Source organism: Littorina saxatilis, linkage group LG3 (assembly GCF_037325665.1).
Source record: "Littorina saxatilis isolate snail1 linkage group LG3, US_GU_Lsax_2.0, whole genome shotgun sequence".
In the NCBI taxonomy this organism is placed as follows: domain Eukaryota; kingdom Metazoa; phylum Mollusca; class Gastropoda; order Littorinimorpha; family Littorinidae; genus Littorina; species Littorina saxatilis.
Window position 1 is genome coordinate 21,081,692 of NC_090247.1, and position 20,793 is coordinate 21,102,484.

A 20,793-nucleotide genomic window follows, 5' to 3' on the forward strand; every position below is an offset into this window, starting at 1 on the left:
TTTCGGACGGTGAATATTTTTGTAATTTAAAACAAATTAGACATGTAATAATAAAGCACTTGACTTACTTGACTTGACTTATTCCTGTAGACTCCCTGTGGAGCATAGGGCCGCAAATAATAAAGGAAGTACAATCATATTTTGATGATTTATATACATTCGATGAGAAAGGTGTTTTATTTGATGATCAGATGCCAGTGATCGGCAAGGAATCGGCGGAGATTCGTTGCTCTGATGTGCATATTTGCGAAAGATAAGGGTATCATAGTGAGAGCACACTGCATAACATAGACACAGAGACTGTAAAGTACAAGTCTGTGATACACATCAGACAAAGTTGATCGTCGTAATGCGGGCCGGTCAATAGCGAGCGAATTGCTAGAGAAAAAAGCTTTGGTCACTAAAAGGAGCTCTTACTATGCCACACCGCTTAAACCCCTAACAAAGTTACTGATTTTCGGACAAATTCTATGAAGCAGCAGAACCAGAACTTCAACTCTCAACACCCAATAAGAAAGATAAATTAAATTATGCTCTCATAAGAAGACAAGAGTCACCTTCTTTACATGGATACAAAGCAAGAGTTACCTCCCTTGGGTTCTGGAACATTCCGGTAGTTTCGCCGGAGTGCAGTTGTTTTCGTTCATTCATTCTTCTGATAAGGGAAATTAAGGAACTCTAATGTCATATATACAGAGGCGGATTAGGGGGGGGGGGTTTACAGGGGTTCTGGAACTTTAAAAGAAATAATGAGTGGCTGCTGACACTAGTTGATCATGTTTAAAATCAAGGACAAGCCATAAATTGTTCATAAAATAGCTGATCAAAAGACCATCAAATAAAGAGGCCCAGAGAGCGACGTGTTCTTCATTCTCTTGCATTATGCTGGCCGGATAGGAGTAATCACATTGCTCACATTTCTGCCCTGCCACAAAAGCCTCAAACAACATGCAAGAAGGGCCAACTAGACAGCCACATGGAAGCGCGCTCACCTGCCACTTCCAGAGATTCCCAACCCCGCTGATGGTCACTCATGAAAGGATGCTGAACAATGGAATCCGTGAGCCTCTTTGGACTGAAGAAAATGAAGAGTTGGTTCTCTCACCGACAATTATTGATAGCCTGAGAAGGAGGAAGAGGCACCACTGTTCTTTGAAATTCGGTGCAATGACTTGTTAATGTTATTTCTATGAAGCTGAAATTGATTCATAAGACATTTGCATTTATAAGCAAACATTCTGCACTTACATGAAGAAACAGTAGTTCTTAGATTGTCTTTCTTATGTTAATTTATCTTTAATATGGAAACTATGAAGCAAGAGCATTATATGTAGGGGACAGTTAGAATAGAATCCTTGAGCCTCTGTGGACTGAAGAAAATAAAGAGTTGGTTCTCTCACTGACAGTTATTGATAGCCTGCTCAATGAGGCCAACGAGGAAGGAGAGAAGGGGGAGAAGGCAACACTGTTCCTTAATGGACTGGACGATTCACTTGAATCTGAATCTGACTGTGAATCGGACTAACTTGTCAGGACTGTGAACTTGACTTTCTTGCTCCAAAAACAGTCTGAGATCATGATTGTGTGTGTGTGTGTGTGTGTGTGTGTGTGTGTGTGTGTGTGTGTGTGTGTGTGTGTGTGTGTGTGTGTGTGTGTGTGTGTGTGTGTGTTTGAAAGAAAAAGTTCTTTGGAATTACTTTTTCATGATCTTAGATTGTCTTTCTTATGTTAATCTACCTTGTATATATATGGAAACAATGAAGCAAGAGCAATTATATGTAAGGGACAGGTAGATTAGATGTCTATATCTGAACACTTTGTTTTATTTTAGTCTTGAGAAGAGAATAATAATGTTGTAGTTCTGTTAAAAGATGGACAAAGGAACTATTTTGGTCGTCAATGTGATTACTTTTGGTATTTGATTGGAAAACAGTAAGAAGTTATAATGGATATTTGATGAAAAATGTTTTTGACATTTTCCTAAAATTTCACGTTTAGGGGGTAGGGGAGAAATATCTCATCTGGTGTCGCAACAAATCCTCTCAGGAATTCCAAATGGGGATTGAAATGATCCAAAGGCATTGTAGTTTCTAAAAAATGAAGCAGAAAACCCAAATTTGTTGAAACCTTTTTCTTATCAAAGTTGGCAAGCTTTGCGCACTGTGAAAATGACAGTTCGCGCCTATCAAGCATCACTACAGTCAACCTATCAAACATTGAACACTGTAATTGGTATTTTTTACAAGATTAATTATCAACTTAACTGTTTTGATTTCAAAAAAGTGGTTCTCTGTTCATTCATTGCAGCTGTGCATTGTTGTGATTGCACAGATACATTTAGCGTTAGAGGGGGTACCCTTAAACAAAGGGGCATAATTAGTAGTGGGAATGAGTTTTTTCGTGGCGAACTTGTTAAAACGTGTTCAGTAGACCCCAATGAATATCTCTAGCCTAATGAAGCTGAATCCTGAGGGGGGTGCACGGTAGTCCTAGCTGGCTTGGAGCCTAAAAGCGGCGGTGTGAATGTATGCTGCCTAAAATTGTATTATAGAAAAGAATCAGAAGCGTACTAAAAAAAGATTAGTTTAGTTATGGTTGTGAATGTTTTCTGCACTAAGCAGTCGCAGTTTTTTGTTTGAATTTTAGGCGTTTTGTTTAAGCAGAATCACTCAAGAAAACTTGATTTCAACGAAAATGTGACTACGTTGGAGAGAAAAAAAATGGTAAAAACACTAAAGATACGCAGTCCATTAGTATGCTATCCACAAAAACGGATTTTTTAGACTCTCTTTAACTTTAGGGAAAACGTGCATTATAATGACTAGATGTATCGCGAAGAAGTACGAGAACAAAATAAAAGGGTACCCTTGTACTCATTGTTTACGCGCCCCAGACTTATCCATTTCTGACAGTCACGGGCCCCAGTCTTCCCTTGTACGTGCACCAGGCATTGAAACTTTTCTCTAACCTCCATTTTCATGTATTTTTTACCTAGTTTTACGTGACAGTAGTTGGAGGTTTTTGCATTTCAGTCAAGTAACGCAGGCTTGTTCTTTCATCAAGTTGTTACAGTTAAACACATAAATTTCAGATGCACACTACGGTCACTCTGATCATGAGCTCTTTGACGATGTTATTAACCACGCTGTTAATACCCATAGTGACAACGAACTTACAATACGCGTACGGGTTCTCACACTAAATTCACAAACTGGGAAAAGATCGTACGTACAGAAAGATTTTAAAGTGTTCCCATCAATTCTTCAAAAGCATGTTAAAACTTTGATTGCGAAAGAAACCACGGCAGGTTTCACGGTATTGATTTCAGCCATTTCCCATTCTCTCACACTTCCAGTCAAAAATAAAACTGTGAAATACTGTGAACATGGATGTTATTGTAATTAATTAGGATCAGTACAACACAAAACAAAGAAAAAAATTATACGCAGAGTCTTATTTTCCATAGAAAATCAAGCGAAACGAAAGTTGCCCCCAAGACGTAACAATCTATCAAACAAACTTGATGCAAGCCTGACTCCAGAAAGAAGACAGAAAACCACTAATACTAAATGATTTAAATAAAGTTTAAACATATAACAGATTTTTACAACAAAGTTCCTTGCCTGAGGCTGTCTATATGTTTGCGTGATGCTGTCCTTGATCAGAACGCCATTTTCACCTAAACCGGCCAGCGAAATGTTTTTTTTTTCTTCACATTTCAAGGTCTCCATACACTAACAAAAGTCACATGTTTTGAAAGTGTATTTATGTGTGTACAAGATAAAAACAGATAAGTACTTCTTTATCAATTTTTTAATGGCAGAAATAAACTTATACTATCAATAACCCCTAATTTAGAAAACGGCAAGTAGAGCCAAGATACCTGTTTCATTAACAAGGAACACTTTTTTTGGTCATAAAAAGACACTCACTCATTTTGATATAAAATAATAATTAATTGCATACATATATGAATACAAAATGTTAAAGACACAGTAAGCCTCCCGTAAACCATCACAGATACGGTCAGGCTTTTACACACAGTACAAACACCCTTTCATTTAAACACTCACCGATTGAGAACATCCTAGGTGCCCTCCGTAAAGAGCGAACAATTTTCAAAGAATTTATTTTTGCGTGGTTTATCTTACCCCCTCCCTCAACTCGAACCACCATCATTCACCCTTACCTCGAGCTTCTGCTGACATCTCTTATCTCGCACACACGCGTAGACCGCAGCGCCTGCGGCAAACTATTAACATTCACCCTCCCTTCGTTCTTACCACCACCATCCGCCCTACCCACTCGTCCTAAGACTAGGTAGTGAAGTGAAGCATTCCTGTTTGAGCGAAAGCAGCAAGGAAAGCCGAAGACCAACACTGCAACAGCTCATTTGTTTGACAGAACAAAAGAAAAAGGTTTGTTTGTTTGTTTGTTTGTTTGCTTAACGTCCAGCCGACCACGAAGGGCCATATCAGGGCGGAAAGAAAAAGGTAAAACTTTGTATGATGTTGTGTTGGTGTCCATGCACAGGCGGAAGGTATCGTTCACTGGACCACTACTTTCGTAGTCTTTCTATGAAAGTAGTGGTCCAGTGAACGATACCTTCCGCCTGTGGTCCATGTCTGCCGTGTTCCATATGTTGCATGTTCGAAGGTATTCTGTGCGGCGGACATTCCCATTTTTTGTTTGTCAAACTCAAAGGCCTCGCGTGACTGACAAACAAATCCAACGAACCATGCTTGTTGGAACATGGAGCAATGTTGAGTAATCACCGGTCAGCCTTCAGCTTGACAAGGTTTTGTGGCCTATTATTTTGCTTACTTCATGGACTTTCCTGACCGAAGACACCGATTCAGGAGTTATAAAACCGTCCTGCCGAGTTTGGTCTAGTTTCACAATGTTTTTGCCAATATTGGGTGTAATGTAATGATTCAGTATGGTGACATAACAGGCAATTGCAAGAAAACCTGATTTTCATTATTCTATTTTGTAACTACACTGATAGACCTGCCTTCAGTGCATGCAAATATTAGACATTGGTTACTTTTTGTATAATTATTCAGGCCCAAATGGGACACTTCTGGGGGGCAACCTTTTGACAGTCTCAAATCACAGTTTTAATAAATGCTGACGTGTGGCTGAATGAGTTCACACAGCAGTCAGTGGCTGAGGCCATAAAGTGCAGCTTTACTCATTGTCTTCCAGGTACGGTTATATCCGCTCAGACTGTAAGCTTCAGTCGCTTCCTGTAACGTCGATAACACCTACATTCCAGCGTGTTGATACAGTTACTACAATTCTGAGTGACCTGCTGCAGCACAGCTGCATGGTCTCAGCTATAAAAAAAAAACTTGGTCAAGATAGGTGGGGTACAAAGTGTTAAAAAGAGGGCTATGGCTAGGTCACTGTTTTTGTGGCTCAGTGTTTTTTTATGCCTAGACATCTTTGAAGTCTTGTGGTATGACAAACCATGTGACGGGCGCAGTGGCGTGGTGGTAAGACGTCGGCCTCCTAATCGGGAGGTCGTCGGTTCGAATCCCGGTCGCTGCCGCCTGGTGGGTTAAGAGTGGAGATTTTTCCGATCTCCTAGTCCTAGGTCAACTTATGTGCAGACCTGCTAGTGACTTAACACCCTTCATGTGTACACGCAAGCACAAGACCAAGTGCGCACGGAAAAGATCCTGTAATCCATGTCGGAGTTCGGTGGGTTATGGAAACACGAAAATACCCAGCATGCCTACTCAACGAAAGCGGGGTGAACTGACTATGCTCTGAGTATAGTGTGGGGAACCCTAAATGGGCAAACAAGCTCACACGTAACCAGAAAATTCTGGAAAGCTGAAGAAGACGAACCATGTGACAACTATGTCATACGATGATTCTTGTCTTGAGGTTTCACTGCTTACGAAAAGTTAACTTTGAAGTTTGATGTACAAAAGTAGTAATTTAGTTTTCTTCTGAAAGCAAACTTAAACCAGGTACATCGCTACTTGGGTTCAGGACTGCAGGTACATACCACACTGAAGAGCCTGATCTTTAAGTCCAAGTATGTTTGTGGCCAAAACACTGCTACGTATTTCACATTTGATTTATCCCTGAAACCGGATAGCCCTTACCGCGTTTAGCCAGTAAAGTAGCTATCGATGCTTGTACTGATTATTGATATGAGCAGCGTTTTTGTTAAAGGCACAGTCAGCATCCCGTAAACCATCACAGATACGGTCAGGCTTTTACACACAGTACAAACACCCTTTCATTTAAACACTCACCGATTGAGAACATCCTAGGTGCCCTCCGTAAAGAGCGAACAATTTTCAAAGAATTTATTTTTGCGTGGTTTATCTTACCCCTGAGCCATCGTGAACCTGTGTGATCCAGTTTCCCTTTTTCACAATGTAGTCGTCAGTTAGTCATTTGAATGCGACTCGATGTGAGCTTATCTACAATAGCACGTTTTTATGCACGAAACAAACGGCTGTGGTTCACAAGAACTCTAGCGATGGCTTTTGACTGTTGAGAGGAACGGCGATATGCATAAACCGTCGTCTGCTACGACCCTTGCGTGACCCTGCTTCCGGGCTTTTCTTTTTTCAAACTTTCACAACTTCGAATTGTACTGATCTTGTCTTGATGAAAAAAGAATTCTTTTATGATTAAAGAATGTTTGTGTAACAAGCTGTCAATTTATTATTTAGATTTTAAAAGTTAGGTCCAGCGCAAAAACGCACCACGGTCCAAAAACATTCTGATAATCATCGATCCACGGCTATGGCCAGTTTACATCGATAGAATGAGACCCGAAGGGAAGTAACTCATTTTTGACCTGAGTTCAGGATGGGCCCAAAAAGTGTTCGAGACAATCTTCAAAATTAATTCTTTAAAAATTGCTCGCTCTTTACGTAGGGCACCTAGGATGTTCCCGTTTGGTGAGCGTTCAAATGGAAGGGTGTTTGTACTGTGTGTAAAAGCCTGACAGTATCTGTGATGGTTTACGGGAGGCTTACTGTCCGGGCGTGATTTCTGGTATTGAATATTCATAACAGCCGTCCAGCACCAAAACGAGGCGCCATTGTTGTAGAGGAGCAAGTCCACGAAAATAAATTCTTTGGAAATTTCTCACGCTCGACAGAAAGCAGCCAGGATGTTTCCGTTCGGTGAGCGTTCAAATGGAAGTATGCTTGTGCTGTATGTAGACGCTCGGGGAGCTCTGTGATGGTTTACGGGAGGCTTACTGTGCCTTTAAAACATGAGTATTTCAAACGAATCTGAATTGTTGAAGTCGATTGTTCTCCATACAATAAATATACAATTTAATTGAAAGTAAAACTAAAGAAAAAGCAGTGCAGGCAAAATGTTCCCACTGAAAACCGACTGAGAGAGACTGAGAGAGAGAAGTGAGAGAGAGAGAGAGAGAGAGAGAGAGAGAGAGAGGGGGAGAGAGAGAGAGAGAGAGAGAGAGGGGAGAGAGAGAGGGGAGAGAGAGAGAGAGAGAGAGGGTGAAAGAGAGAGAGAGGAGAGAGACTGAGGAGAGAGAGAGGGAGAGAAAGAGAGAGGGAGAGAGAGAAATAGAGGGTGAGGGAGAGAGAGGGGAAGAGAAAGAGAGAGAAAAAGAGAGAGAGAGAGAGAGAGAGAGAGAGACATGTCTTACTACAAAATCAACAGGTTAGTATTTTCAATAATAATAAAATTTTAAAAAGCAAAATTAAGCAGCATACAGACACACGCATCATTATTCTACAACTTTGCTTTTTTATTAACATGATTATAAGGTTTAAACAAGGTGGTATTGAGTTTGTAGCTCTCAAAAAACAAAGACCGGACAGAGCGATAGCTATGGAAAGCCGTTTGGCTCATAACCTATACGCGCGTAATAAATAATTCATACGCGCGTAATAAATAATTCATACGCGCGTAAGAAATGATTCATACGCGCGTACTAAATAATTAATACGCGCGTAATGATTGATTCATACACGTGTAATAAATAATTCATACACGTGTAAGAAATGATTAAATACACGTGTAATAAATATTTCATGCGCGTGTAAGAAATGATTAAATACACGTGTAATAAATGAGACTGAAATGATTAAATACACGTGTAGGAAAAGATTTAAATACACGTGTATTTTAATCATTTGATACACCTGTAATAAATTAAAACTTGAATCGGAAAATATACGACTTGCAAAGCAACAACTCTCGTCTATTCTACTTCCGGTTCGCGCGCGATTGATCTCTCAAAATGGCGACGCCGCTAGAGGGGATTTTTTTGGATCAGACCCGCCGAAAGGTGAACCATTGCATCAATTTGTTGCAAACCTTCTAAAGTGACATTGACGTTTGCCGCTTCCGCCATCTTGAGCTGTAAGCGTGCAAAGCGAGGCGATGAAGACGCATAGAGTGTTTTTCATGTGGATTCCCAGTCCGAGTTTTTAAGTCGCTTAACCACGTGACTCCTGCATTTTTAACGCTTGTATGAAATATTTATTACACGCGTATTTATTCATTTCTTACACGTGTATGAAAAATGTATTACACGTGTATTTAATCATGTCTTACACGTGCAAGAAATGATTAAATACACGTGTAAAACATTGTTCATACACGTGTAAGAAATGATTAAATACGCGCGTAATAAATAATTCATACGCGCGTAAGAAATAATTCATACGCGCGTAAGAAATGATTCATACGCGCATACAAAATAATTAATACGCGCGTAATGATTGATTCATACACGTGTAATAAATAATTCATACACGTGTAAGAAATGATTAAATACACGTGTAATAAATAATTACACGTGTATTTAAACATTTCTTACACGCGCATGAAATGTTAATTACACGTGTATTTAATCATTTCTTACACGAGTATGAAATATTTATTACACGTGTATTTAATCATTATGCTATTCCATAGCATAAGAAAAAAGATAAATTACACGTGCAATAAGAAATAAATACACGTGTATTAATCATTTATTACGCGTGTGTTTATGTTTTATTACACGTGTCATGGTTATGAGCCAAACGGCTTTCCATAGATAGCAGGGTGTGCCAGCGAAAGAATGGGCACACCGCGATGGCCGGCGCGCGAGTCTCGGGCGCTTGGTGGCTCTTTTCTATATCTCTGTGGTACGCACAAGCGGAAGCAGACGACGCTGATGAATATTCATAGCTTCTTCCACGCGTCGCCGGTAGTGAAGTGAAGCATTCCTGTTTGAGCGAAAGCAGCAAGGAAAGCCGAAGACCAACAGCTCATTTGTTTGACAGAACAAAAGAAAAAGGTTTGTTTGTTTGTTTGTTTGTTTGTTCCCAGCCGACCACGAAGGGCCATATCAGGGCGGAAAGAAAAAGGTAAAACTTTGTATGATGTTGTGTTGGTGTCCATGTCTGCCGTGTTCCATGTTGCATGTTCCAAGGTATTCTGTGCGGCGGACATTCTCACTTTTTGTTTGTCAAAGGCCTCGCGTAACTGACAAACAAATCCAACGAACCATGCTTGTTGGAACATGGAGCAATGTTGAGTAATCACCGGTCGGCCTTCAGGTTGACAAGGTTTTGTGACCTATTATTTTGCTTACTTCATGGACTTTCCTGACCGAAGACACCGATTCAGGAGTTATAAAACCGTCCTGCCGAGTTTGGTCTAGTTTCACAATGTTTTTGCCAATTTTGGGTGTGGTAATTCGTCGAACGCTGAAGAAGAAGAAGAAGAAGGGTGTGGTAAATTCAGTAATTGCCATTATGACAAGAAAACTTCTGATCAATATCTCAACCCTTCGTGGTTGAAAACGACGTTAAACACCAAATAAAGAAAGAAAGATCAATATCTCGCACCCTCTTCACCTCCAGTCTCTCTCTCTAGACAGGTACGGACCTGTGCCTTAAACGCCCCAATCAACGATTCAGAATCACGCCAGTGCTTGATGCCTGGTTTTGGGTAAAGTTTTGTATACAGCACAATTACGGGCCTATGAGTGGCCTGGTGGATAAGACATCGGCCTCCTATAATCAGAAGGTCGTGAGTTCAAATCGCAGCCGCCTGGTGGGTTAAGAGGAGATTTTTCCGATCTCCCAGGTCAATTTATGTGCAGGCCTGCTGGTGCCTTATATCCCCCATCTTGTGTACACGCAAGCACAAGACCAAGTGCGCTCGAAAAAGATCCTGTTATCAATGTAAGATTTCAGTGGGTTATAGAAACACAAAAATACCCAGCATGCTTTCCCCGAAAGCGGTGTATGGCTGCCTGAATGGCGGGTTAAAAATGGCCATACACGTAAAAATCCACTCGTGCTAAAACACGAGGGAACGTGGGAGTTTTAGCCCATGAACGAAGAAGAGAATTTAAAGCATGTAGGACGGATGCTTTGTGAGATCTGTGATGCCAAGTGGAGTACACGATGTATATATTGTAACCTCTGACAAATCGAGATACCTAGCTGCATTTAGTGGAGGATATAAGGCCCCCCCCCAAAAAAAAGTGTATTGCCCATGACGAAGAAAATAAAATTAGGGTCGGTAGCTAGGTCAGTTACTTTTGTTTTTGTTGATTGACGTTAGTTAATGCTTTAATTAAAGTGTACTAGTACTGATGTGATCACACCGAAAGGCACGTATGTATCATAAGACTAGAGCAAAATATATAACTTATTATCAAATGTCCTCGCATTTCGTCTGTAAAGTGTAATGATTCAGTATGGTGACATAACAGGCAATTGCAAGAAAACCTGATCAACTATTTTCTCTATTCTATTTTGTAACTACACTGATAGACCTGCCTTCAGTGCATGCAAATAATTATTAGACATTGATTACTTTTTGTATATTCAGGCCCAAATGGGACACTTCTAGGGGGCAACCTTTTGACAGTCTCAAATCACAGTTTTAATAAATGCTGACGTGTGGCTGAATGGGTTCACACAGCAGTCAGTGGCTGAGGCCATAAAGTGCAGCTTTACTCATTGTCTTCCAGGTACGGTTATATCCGCTCAGACTGTTAACTTCAGTCGCTTCCTGTAACGTCGATAACACCTACATTCCAGCGTGTTGATACAGTTACTACAATTCTGAGTGACCTGCTGCAGCACAGCTGCATGGTCTCAGCTATAAAAAAAACTTGGTCAACATAGGTGGGGTACAAAGTGTTAAAAAGAGGGCTATGGCTGGGTCACTGCATTTGTGGCTCAGTGTGTTTTTTTATGCCTAGACATCTTTGAAGTCTTGTGATGTGACAAACCATGTGACGGGCGCAGTGGCGTGGTGGTAAGACGTCGGCCTCCTAATCGGGAGGTCGTGAGTTCGAATCCCGGTCGCTGCCGCCTGGTGGGTTAAGAGTGGAGATTTTTCCGATCTCCTAGTCCTATGTCAACTTTTGTGCAGACCTGCTAGTGACTTAATCCCCTTCATGTGTACACGCAAGCACAAGACCAAGTGCGCACGGAAAAGATCCTGTAATCCATGTCGGAGTTCGGTGGGTTATGGAAACACGAAAATACCCAGCATGCCTACTCAACGAAAGCGGAGTGAACTGACTATGCTCTGAGTATAGTGTGGGGAACCCTAAATGGGCAAACGAGCTCACACGTAACCAGAAAATTCTGGAAAGCTGAAGAAGACGAACCATGTGACAACTATGTCATACGATGATTCTTGTCTTGAGGTTTCACTGCTTACGAAAAGTTAACTTTGAAGTTTGATGTACAAAAGTTGTAATTTAGTTTTCTTCTGAAAACAAACTTAAACCAGGTACATCGCTACTTGGGTTCAGGACTGCAGGTATACCACTCTGAAGAGCCTGATCTTTAAGTCCAAGTATGTTTGTGGCCAAAACACTGCTACGTATTTCACATTTGATTTATCCCTGAAACCGGATAGCCCAAACCGCGTTTAGCCAGTGTAGTAGCTATCTATGCTTGTATTGATTATTGATATGAGCAGCGTTTTTGTTAAAGGCACAGTAAGCCTCCCGTAAACCATCACAGATACGGTCAGGCTTTTTACACACAGTACAAACACACTTTCATTTAAACACTCACTGATTGAGAACATCCTAGGTGCCCTCCGTAAAGAGCGAACAATTTTCAAAGATAAAAAACAAAGGATTACTGTACTCACCAATACAAAGACGACACAAGACGATTACGAATTTTCGCTTCTGGAAGCTTCATCAGGAAAAGAACACAAAAGACAACAAAAAGCAGACGCAACACGGAACGAACAGGGTTTGAAAGAAAATGGAGGGGAAACACGCAAAAAGGGGAAGGAACTCTAGGAACGGAAATGAATGAAAGGGGAGAGAAGTGGTTGGATGATGTCAAGGGCACAGGCATACAGACTAAAAGTAATACACACTCATAAGGGGGAGGGGGGGGAGGGGGGAGGGAAAAAGGGGAGAAAAAAAAGAAGAAAAAAAGGAGGAAAAACACAGCACGCACGCAAACATACACACACACACACACACACACACAAAACCAAACACATAAACATACACAGAAAGAAACACACACAACACACACACAGATACAAATACACACACACACGTACCGTAAATCCACAGTATGTTTGGGGAATACAAGTACATCACATTTTTGCATTCAAACCGTCAGGTGTGGATGTGCCCAGGGATAAAATGAAATTCGACTCTACTTGTTTTCTGTCTGTGGAGGTGTTGTTTAGATTTTAATTTTCAAAGAATTTATTTTTGCGTGGTTTATCTTACCCCTGAGCCTTTGTGAACCCGTGTGATCCAGTTTCCCTTTTTCACAATGTAGTCGTCAGTTAGTCATTTGAATGCGACTCGATGTAAGCTTATCTACAATAGCACGTTTTTATGCACGAAACAAACGGCTGTGGTTCACAAGAACTCCAGCGATGGCTTTTGACTGTTGAGAGGAACGGCGATATGCATAAACCGTCGTCTGCTACGACCCTTGCGTGAGCCTGCTTCTGGGCTTTTCTTTTTTCAAACTTTCACAACTTCGAATTGTACTGATCTTGTCTTGATGAAAAAAGAATTATTTTGTAAGAATGTTTGTGTAACAAGCTGTCAATTTATTATTTAGATTTTAAAAGTTAGGTCTAGCGCAAAAACGCACCACGGTCCAAAAACATTCTGATAATCATCGATCCACGGCTATGGCCAGTTTACATCGATAGAATGAGACCCGAAGGGAAGTAACTCATTTTTGACCCGAGTTCAGGATGGGTCCAAAAAAGCGTTCGAGATTAATTCTTTAAAAATTGCTCGCTCTTTACGTAGGGCACCTAGGATGTTCCCGTTTGGTGAGCCTTAAAATGGAAGGGTGTTTGTACTGTGTGTAAAAGCCTGACAGTATCTGTGATGGTTTACGGGAGGCTTACTGTCCGGGCGTGATTTCCGGTATTGAATATTCATAACAGCCGTCCAGCATCAAAACGAGGCGCCATTGTTGTAGAGGAGCAAGTCCACGAAAATAAATTCTTTGGAAATTTCTCACGCTCGACAGAAAGCAGCCAGGATGTTCCCGTTCTGTGAGCGTTCAAATGGAAGTATGCTTGTACTGTATGTAGGCTTACTGTGCCTTTAAGTTTGCACAGATGTTTTACACATTAAAATGTTGTTGTACGTGTACAGTATTATAGACATACTTTTTGTAATCCTTTTGCAGTTGCATTTGTTGTACAGTATGATAGACACACAATTTGTAATCCTTTTGCAGTTGTAACTAATATAAGTGCAAGAACTGACTGCTGATCAGGGATGTAGAAACACACTCCCCCTCAAATTGTAGCTTTCCCCTCAAGGAGGGGGTTACAACATGTGGCTGAGGTACTCGGAACACACGTTTGTAATGGGAATTAAGAACTATGGTCCGGGGCACAAAACCTGTAAAGTGGGTTTGACCGCCACATGGCTTAAAGCCTTATGTGATGACTGTTTACTGTGTGGCTTAGCCTTATGTAATGACTGTTTACTGTGCCGTAGCTTTCTAGCTGAGAAGGACAATGATTTCACATGGAAGCCTTTGTTGGCACTGAATGTTGACTTTTCTTGTAAATTTGTTCCGCTTGTTGGTACTAAAGCTGCATGTCCCCCATTCCTGTACACATGTGGAATTTCCCTTCCTATTTCTTTATTGCTGCATCGATCTGCCTATACTGGAGTTTACCCCCCGCGGGTTAGGGGGAAGAATTTACCCGATGCTCCCCAGCATGTCGTAAGAGGCGACTAACGGATTCTGTTTCTCCTTTTACCCTTGTTAAGTGTTTCTTGTATAGAATATAGTCCATTTTTGTAAAGATTTTAGTCAAGCAGTATGTAAGAAATGTTAAGTCCTTTGTACTGGAAACTTGCATTCTCCCAGTAAGGTAATACATTGTACTACGTTGCAAGCCCCTGGAGCACATTTTTTATTAGTGCTTTTGTGATCAAGAAACAATTGACAAGTGGCTCTATCCCATCTCCCCCCCTTTCCCCATCGTGATATAACCTTCGTGGTTGAAAACGACGTTAAACACCAAATAAAGAAAGTGTAGCTCTTAAAGGGGGGTTCCCCTGTATTACTGTGTGTCCAGTCTCTCCTGGGTGCTGGCTCAAGAAATAATCCTGTGACTGCATGACTTAAGTCCATGAATGTCTTAACCTTTGTGGTCAACCAATATAAATGATGGGGGTTAGTTTCTGAAAATAAAGACATCTACAAATGGACAGTCGTTCACTGATAGTCATCAGTGATACTTGGGACTTGGTCACGTTTCACTATATCACATAAGGTGATTATGAAACGGTTAGTTACTTCTAACCAACTAACCACACCACGATCCACTCTCGCAGTCATACAATTAAATAGAAACAACAAAAGTATAAGTTTCAGACGCCTGTTTATGTAATAACTCGCCACCTCCCTCGAGACTTCACTCAAAATATGTTCTTTTACGTTCAAAACGTAAAACCAATGGTCACTGACAAAATGCCAGTTAGAATATAGAAAATTATAGTAACACGCTGATCCCGTGTAAAGTTAGGAAAAATGACTGATCTGCCTAAAGTGCTGGTTAATGCAGGTGTCACACACCCCACGTTGTCACCACTCGAATATAACCATAAATATAAAAGATGACAACGGTGGTCAACGGGGTGCAAAGACATGGTGCACTTAGCTTTGTTTTGCCACTGGGTGGACGGCCTGTAATTAGTTCATAGTCTCCACAACTGCTCCGTAGAATGTAGTGCCGGCTGGCGTTGTTACGAAGCAGGGAAAAGTGGAGACATCAGGCGCCTCACCCAGTCACTGGTTAGCCGGTTAGCTGGTTATATCAGATGATCCCGGTTACAGCGTCTGCAGTTAACAGTGTCCCGCAGATAGGCAGCAAAACAGCCAGCAACGGTAGAAGATGAAGAAAGGCTGCAACAAAAAGCCTCGGTGCACTAAACATGTCAAGCTACCCAACAACCTCCACCTTTAAACATGTCATCTTTACATATCTCATCGAGCACGTGGGCCTGCACAAACGAACTTTTACAACAACAAATCAGCCATTTTCCGTCCTTCTCTCCATATCTGCAAAAACCATATACAGATTAGTATTTTAGCGTCACAAAGAGCAAATTATGCGCTAACCTGGAAAGAACAACAGAGAGTATTTCATTCCACAAACACAGACTCGTCAACAGCGTTAAATAATGATTTATTACCTCAAAAAGCCTATGAATGTAGCACTCTCATGGAAGCAAAACCCGCTTCCTCCTTTGAATGGCCTCTGTTTGTCAACAGCGACACACCATTCAACCTCTTGCTGACTCCTTTCTGCGGTGAAATTACCTTCCCGCACAGCGAAGAGAATTTGACGACCCGTCTGTCAGCCAGCATGTGTCCAAGAAGAAGGTGGTCTGTCCTATGGAGTTCCTATCAAGCCTCACTAGCAAGTAGCATAGCACGTTGATACCCAGTAAAGTATTTAAGCGTGTTGAAAAACCATCAAACTTGTAGGAGAATTCTGACACCGACCCTTCTTCCTCGCTGCTGAATTTCGAGTGTCCAGTTAACATGTCTCAGACAGACAACCTTGACAAAATCACGTGACTCACCCTGTCACATACCCCAGTTCAGTTTTCGACAATTCTGCCTCGACAGCAGAAATCACCCCCGTGAAATCCGTGCGACACAATATCCGTGTTTGTTCTGCGCTGTCAGCAAAACCCACCCGTTGTCAGAAAGCACAGGCGCTTTCTATCGCAATTGACCAAGAGAAGGCACCCCACCGAGTGACACTTGATCCATGTCACCTAATCGTGACAGACTTATACAATGGTTTGTCAAAGCATGCTGTAGACTGAGTGTTCTAGAAAACCAGCTAGGAGTGTGAAGTTGATCCACAGCCATTTAGCAACATGCATGTACCCCAGTGTTGTTCTCAGGCCCTTGTCTTCCGTCACTAGCGCATACTTTTCGGATCGGACGCATTGGTTTGACCCCTGGCCCATTGACCGTCCGATAGTTTTGACATGTAGGACTTCTGATGAATAAGGTGGGGTGTTTTTTCGTAGCCAGCACATTTGAGGCCTGAAAGTGGCAAGTATTTTACTCGCCATGGCGAGTAGTAGAAACATGTAACTGGCGAGTAGAAATGTTCATCTAGTCTCCAAATGCAAGTAAAGTTGCTGAAACAAATTGTTGAATTGGCTGGTAAACTTTGCTCTCTGGCTAGTATATTTTCAGAATCACGAGCCAAAGGCGAGTACAACATTTGTTGGACTTTCAGGGCTGCATTTGGACCTATATGTAGTTTGAATCCAGGTCCAACTAATCTATTGTCCTCCAAGCCTGGGAGCAACACTAACATCGTTTCTCTGACATGAGCTTGCCTGTTGCAGATATCACCATGACAACTGAGAAGAAAGTGATACTAGTGACAGGAGGAACAGGATTGGTGGGTCGTGCCATCGAGGCCGTTGTGCAGAAAGAGGAGAAACGTCCCGACGAGGAGTGGTACTTTGCTTCTTCCAAAGACGCTGATCTCTCGTAAGTCATGTTTGTTGCTGTTGTATTTAACATTTGCAATGTCAGTGAGTGAGCCAGGGTATATGGAAGAGGAACTATATGGAAGAGGAAAGAGCAGTAACAAGCAAGCATAGTAAATACCAATGTTCTAGCAGGGCTGGTTATGCTGTAACAGCATCAAGGGCTATTGTGGCTTGAACTGGTACGGTTTTAAATGCAAAACTGGTTATTTCGCATGGCTATATTGCGTAGCTTTTGAGAAGGAGAGCTGACTAGGTATTAGCGAGATTTAAGAAACAGCACGTTTCGTTTTGCAGCTCGTTTCGTTTGGTGAATGAGTCACCCCGCGAAACGGAACGTGTAACGAGACGGCATAGGCCGCAGACAAGATTTAGATGTATTCACGTTTCGTTTCGGAATGAAAGGCCGGGCATGGCAGGATATGATCCGCTGACTGGGCATGGCATAATTTCAACTCCACGAGTCAATAAAGGATTGACATACTCGCATTGCACGCACAAGAGCTTCACATTTTTCAATTCATGCACCTGATCACATACGAAGCCAGAATAAAAATTCGATGCGATGACCTACTTCTGCTTCGCCATTTGCTTTCTCACCATGAAGTTGGATAAATGTACCAGGATCAGCACCCTTCAAAATATTTCAGTTCACAACAGTTGTCTACCTCCAATGAACACATTCTCAGCGCTGAAAGACTGTGAAAGGGTTGATGAATCTAGCAATGCATAAAATGGCCAACAAATAAAACTGTTAGTGTGCAAAAATACTCACAAAAGTTGACGAAATATTGTTCGTTTTTTGGGGGTGGAAAACGTGACTGCGTTTTGACGTTCCACGTTCCGTTTCAGTTGACCTTCACCTTTCCAGCGAGAGACCCCCGAAATAATGACGTTTACCACAACTTCAAAACGAAACGTCCCAACGTTTCGTTTCTTAAATCTCCGTATTCAGAACCATTCGTTGTTTCTAGTTTTTCATTGTTCTTTTCTTGCCACACATTACAGAGGGCAGCCAGGGTTCATAACCCTAAATTGAGACCAATCGGTGACAGAGCTCTTTTTTGGGTGAATAAAATATTGGTTTTAGTTAACCAGTCTTTCTTATTTTGTTCTCCCACACAGCGATCGCGCTGCGACAGAGAAGCTGTTCGACAAGGTGAAGCCTACCCATGTCATCCACCTGGCTGCTCTGGTCGGGGGTCTCTACCACAACATCAAGTACAACCTTGACTTCTACGTAAGTGAAGCATTCAGTATTGGCCCCGACATTTTCTGCTAGCATTGTGTATAATAGGGTTAAAATTTACTGCGCTCAATGGAAGCTGCTGACCGGCCCATAATGCACTTTGCTCGCCTCAAGCAGTTGCCTCGCCCCCTCCGATTTTACTCTCTCCAACTTCACCCCCAATTTTCTCACGTTTTGCCATGAGTGGCATTTCGCCTGCTTATCATAATTCATCCGTCACCAGCACACTCACTCTAATATACACACACTTGCAGGCACAAGTCACAATGGGATTTGTTCAACTTGGTCTGCACAATAAACGTAAATGTTCCATCACAAATATACAGGGGCGAGTTGTCACTGCCTGCTGTGGCGATATAATGATATGATATGATATGATATGATATGTTGACAGACTGGTACTTAGGCTGTTGAGCCTTTGTCTGATCTTTTGATCAGTTACTATCCTAGCTTAACTTTGAGCTAGGTAACCTACACGATCTTTTGACCGTGGCCTATTCTATCAACTTTTTCTTGGCTGGTGGAAATTTGTAGTGAGAGGCATACTGACATTTGGGCCATACATATAGTCTTTCAGTGCATTGTCCAAGCGATTTTTGAAACTGTTCATTGTCGGCGCTTCTACCACATTCTTGTCCAAGGAGTTCCATGTGTCTATGATTCTGTTCGTGAAGAAAGATTGTCGGAGAGCTGTTCTGCATTGTTTTTTCTTGAGCTTGAACTGATGTCCACGGGTATTACACAGGCTGTTCAGCTCCAGTGGGTTCTTGCAATCGTAGTATCCATGCACGAATTTGTATGCTTCAATCATGTCTCCCCGGATACGCCTATAGCACATGCTTGGAACTTTCAAGACTCTCAAACGCTCTTCGTAACTCAAGGTCTTCAACCCTGGGATACACTTCGTGGCTCTTCTTAACACACTTTCAATCAGATTTTTATCTTTCTCGAGTCGAGGACTCCACACCACATTTGCAAATTCCAGATGAGGCCGTACAAGTGCAACAAAGAGAAGTCTTAGCGTTTCTGCGTCCAAATGCTCATAAGACCGTCTAATGAGACCCAGGATTCTATTTGCTTTGTTGACTTGTGTTTCCACGTGCTTTGAGAATTTCAATTCACTGTCTACATTGACTCCAAGGTCCTTTTCTGCACTTGAGCTTTCCAGATCAACTCTGTCCACGCTGCCAGGTTTTCTCATATTATACACAAGTTTCTGATTTTTTGTACCCAACTGTAATGTCTTACACTTATCTGCATTAAAGCGCATCTGCCACCTGTCTGCCCAGTCGACCAAACTGTCCAAATCCCTCTGGAGTTCTTTGCTATCTTCACAAGTTCTGATTTGTCGGTACACTTTCGTATCATCAGCATACATGCTGCACAGACTGTTCACAACTTCAGGGAGGTCGTTAATGTATATAACAAACAAAACCGGGCCCAGCACACTGCCCTGGGGCACTCCACTTGTCACGTCTTTCCAGTCTGACATAGACCCATTGACCTTCACCCTTTGCTTTCTATCACTTAGAAAATCACCGATCCAATTTTTGACCAGTCCATGGATACCATATGCTTCTAATTTTTTCAGTAACCGCACATGCGGAACACAATCGAATGCCTTAGCAAAATCAAGGTACACAGCGTCAACCGGTACTCCATCATTTTAGCTATTTGTCCAGTCGTCAATGACGCTAATTAAGTTTGTCACGCATGATCGTTTTGCCACAAAACCATGCTGGCAATCTGATAACAAGTTGTTGGCTGCCAAATGAGAGAAAACACTGGTTCTTATCAACTTTTCTAACAGTTTGCATGGGATGCTTGTTAAACTCACTGGGCGAACACAATGCGGAACACAATCGAATGCCCTGACAGATTGAAAACAAGCAGAGCATGAAGTCAGCTACTACAAAGCAGAGGCCAAATATGGGAGGGGGGCATTTAAGAACTGTGCTCGGGTGGGGACTTAACATCGGTCATGGTTCAGTACTGTTTCCCTAGAGACCCCTCAACCATAACTTGAGATGGGAATGCCACCAACCGGTCAGTAGCAGCCACCTCCCTCTTCCTCAATTAACCTCACCCTCACCCCTCCCCTTATCAGTGTAAGAGCTACCCACCCCCCCCCCCCCCTCACCCCTTGGCCTTTTTCTGACCCCTCCTTCCTTTTATTGTTGTTCCTCAAGAGCCTCCAATAATAACATGTTGTAACCGCCAAAGCAGTATCTTAGCAATGTAATATTGACTGAAAACATTCACAGATTTGTCTTTGTACCAATTACACCGGTTTGAAGACAGTTCGCTGTTAAATAATGCTGAGAAACAGGGACAAACAAGAAAGCAATGAAAAACTTATGTAGTAAGCTTTTATACTTTGTATTGTTGTCCACTACAAAGGCTTTTTAGTTCAAATTGTAGGTCTTTTGTGTCAGGACGGTAGCTTTTGATCCGGCCTAGTTCATTTTGTTGAGTTTAGACTAGAACATTTGTTTGATAGTTTAAGGAACACCCCTGGAATTTAACAGTTAAG

General features: G+C 41.8%; 1 protein-coding gene across 2 annotated transcripts in view; it reads left to right on the forward strand.

Annotated features, from left to right (window-relative positions):
• The first annotated feature begins 4,317 nt into the window (after positions 1 to 4,317).
• The window catches only part of LOC138961875 (GDP-L-fucose synthase-like), a 28,215-nt gene continuing 11,739 nt past the window's right edge, over positions 4,318 to 20,793 (forward strand). The window contains exons 1-3 of one of the 2 annotated variants that reach the window (XM_070333559.1): positions 4,318 to 4,418; positions 16,865 to 17,012; positions 18,137 to 18,251. In XM_070333559.1, coding sequence (XP_070189660.1) covers positions 16,873 to 17,012; positions 18,137 to 18,251 — 255 coding nt within the window. In that variant the 5' untranslated portion in view covers positions 4,318 to 4,418; positions 16,865 to 16,872. Of the gene's footprint in view, positions 4,419 to 9,144; positions 9,296 to 16,864; positions 17,013 to 18,136; positions 18,252 to 20,793 lie in introns of those variants that run through there. The other variant, XM_070333558.1, reaches the window with a different exon arrangement.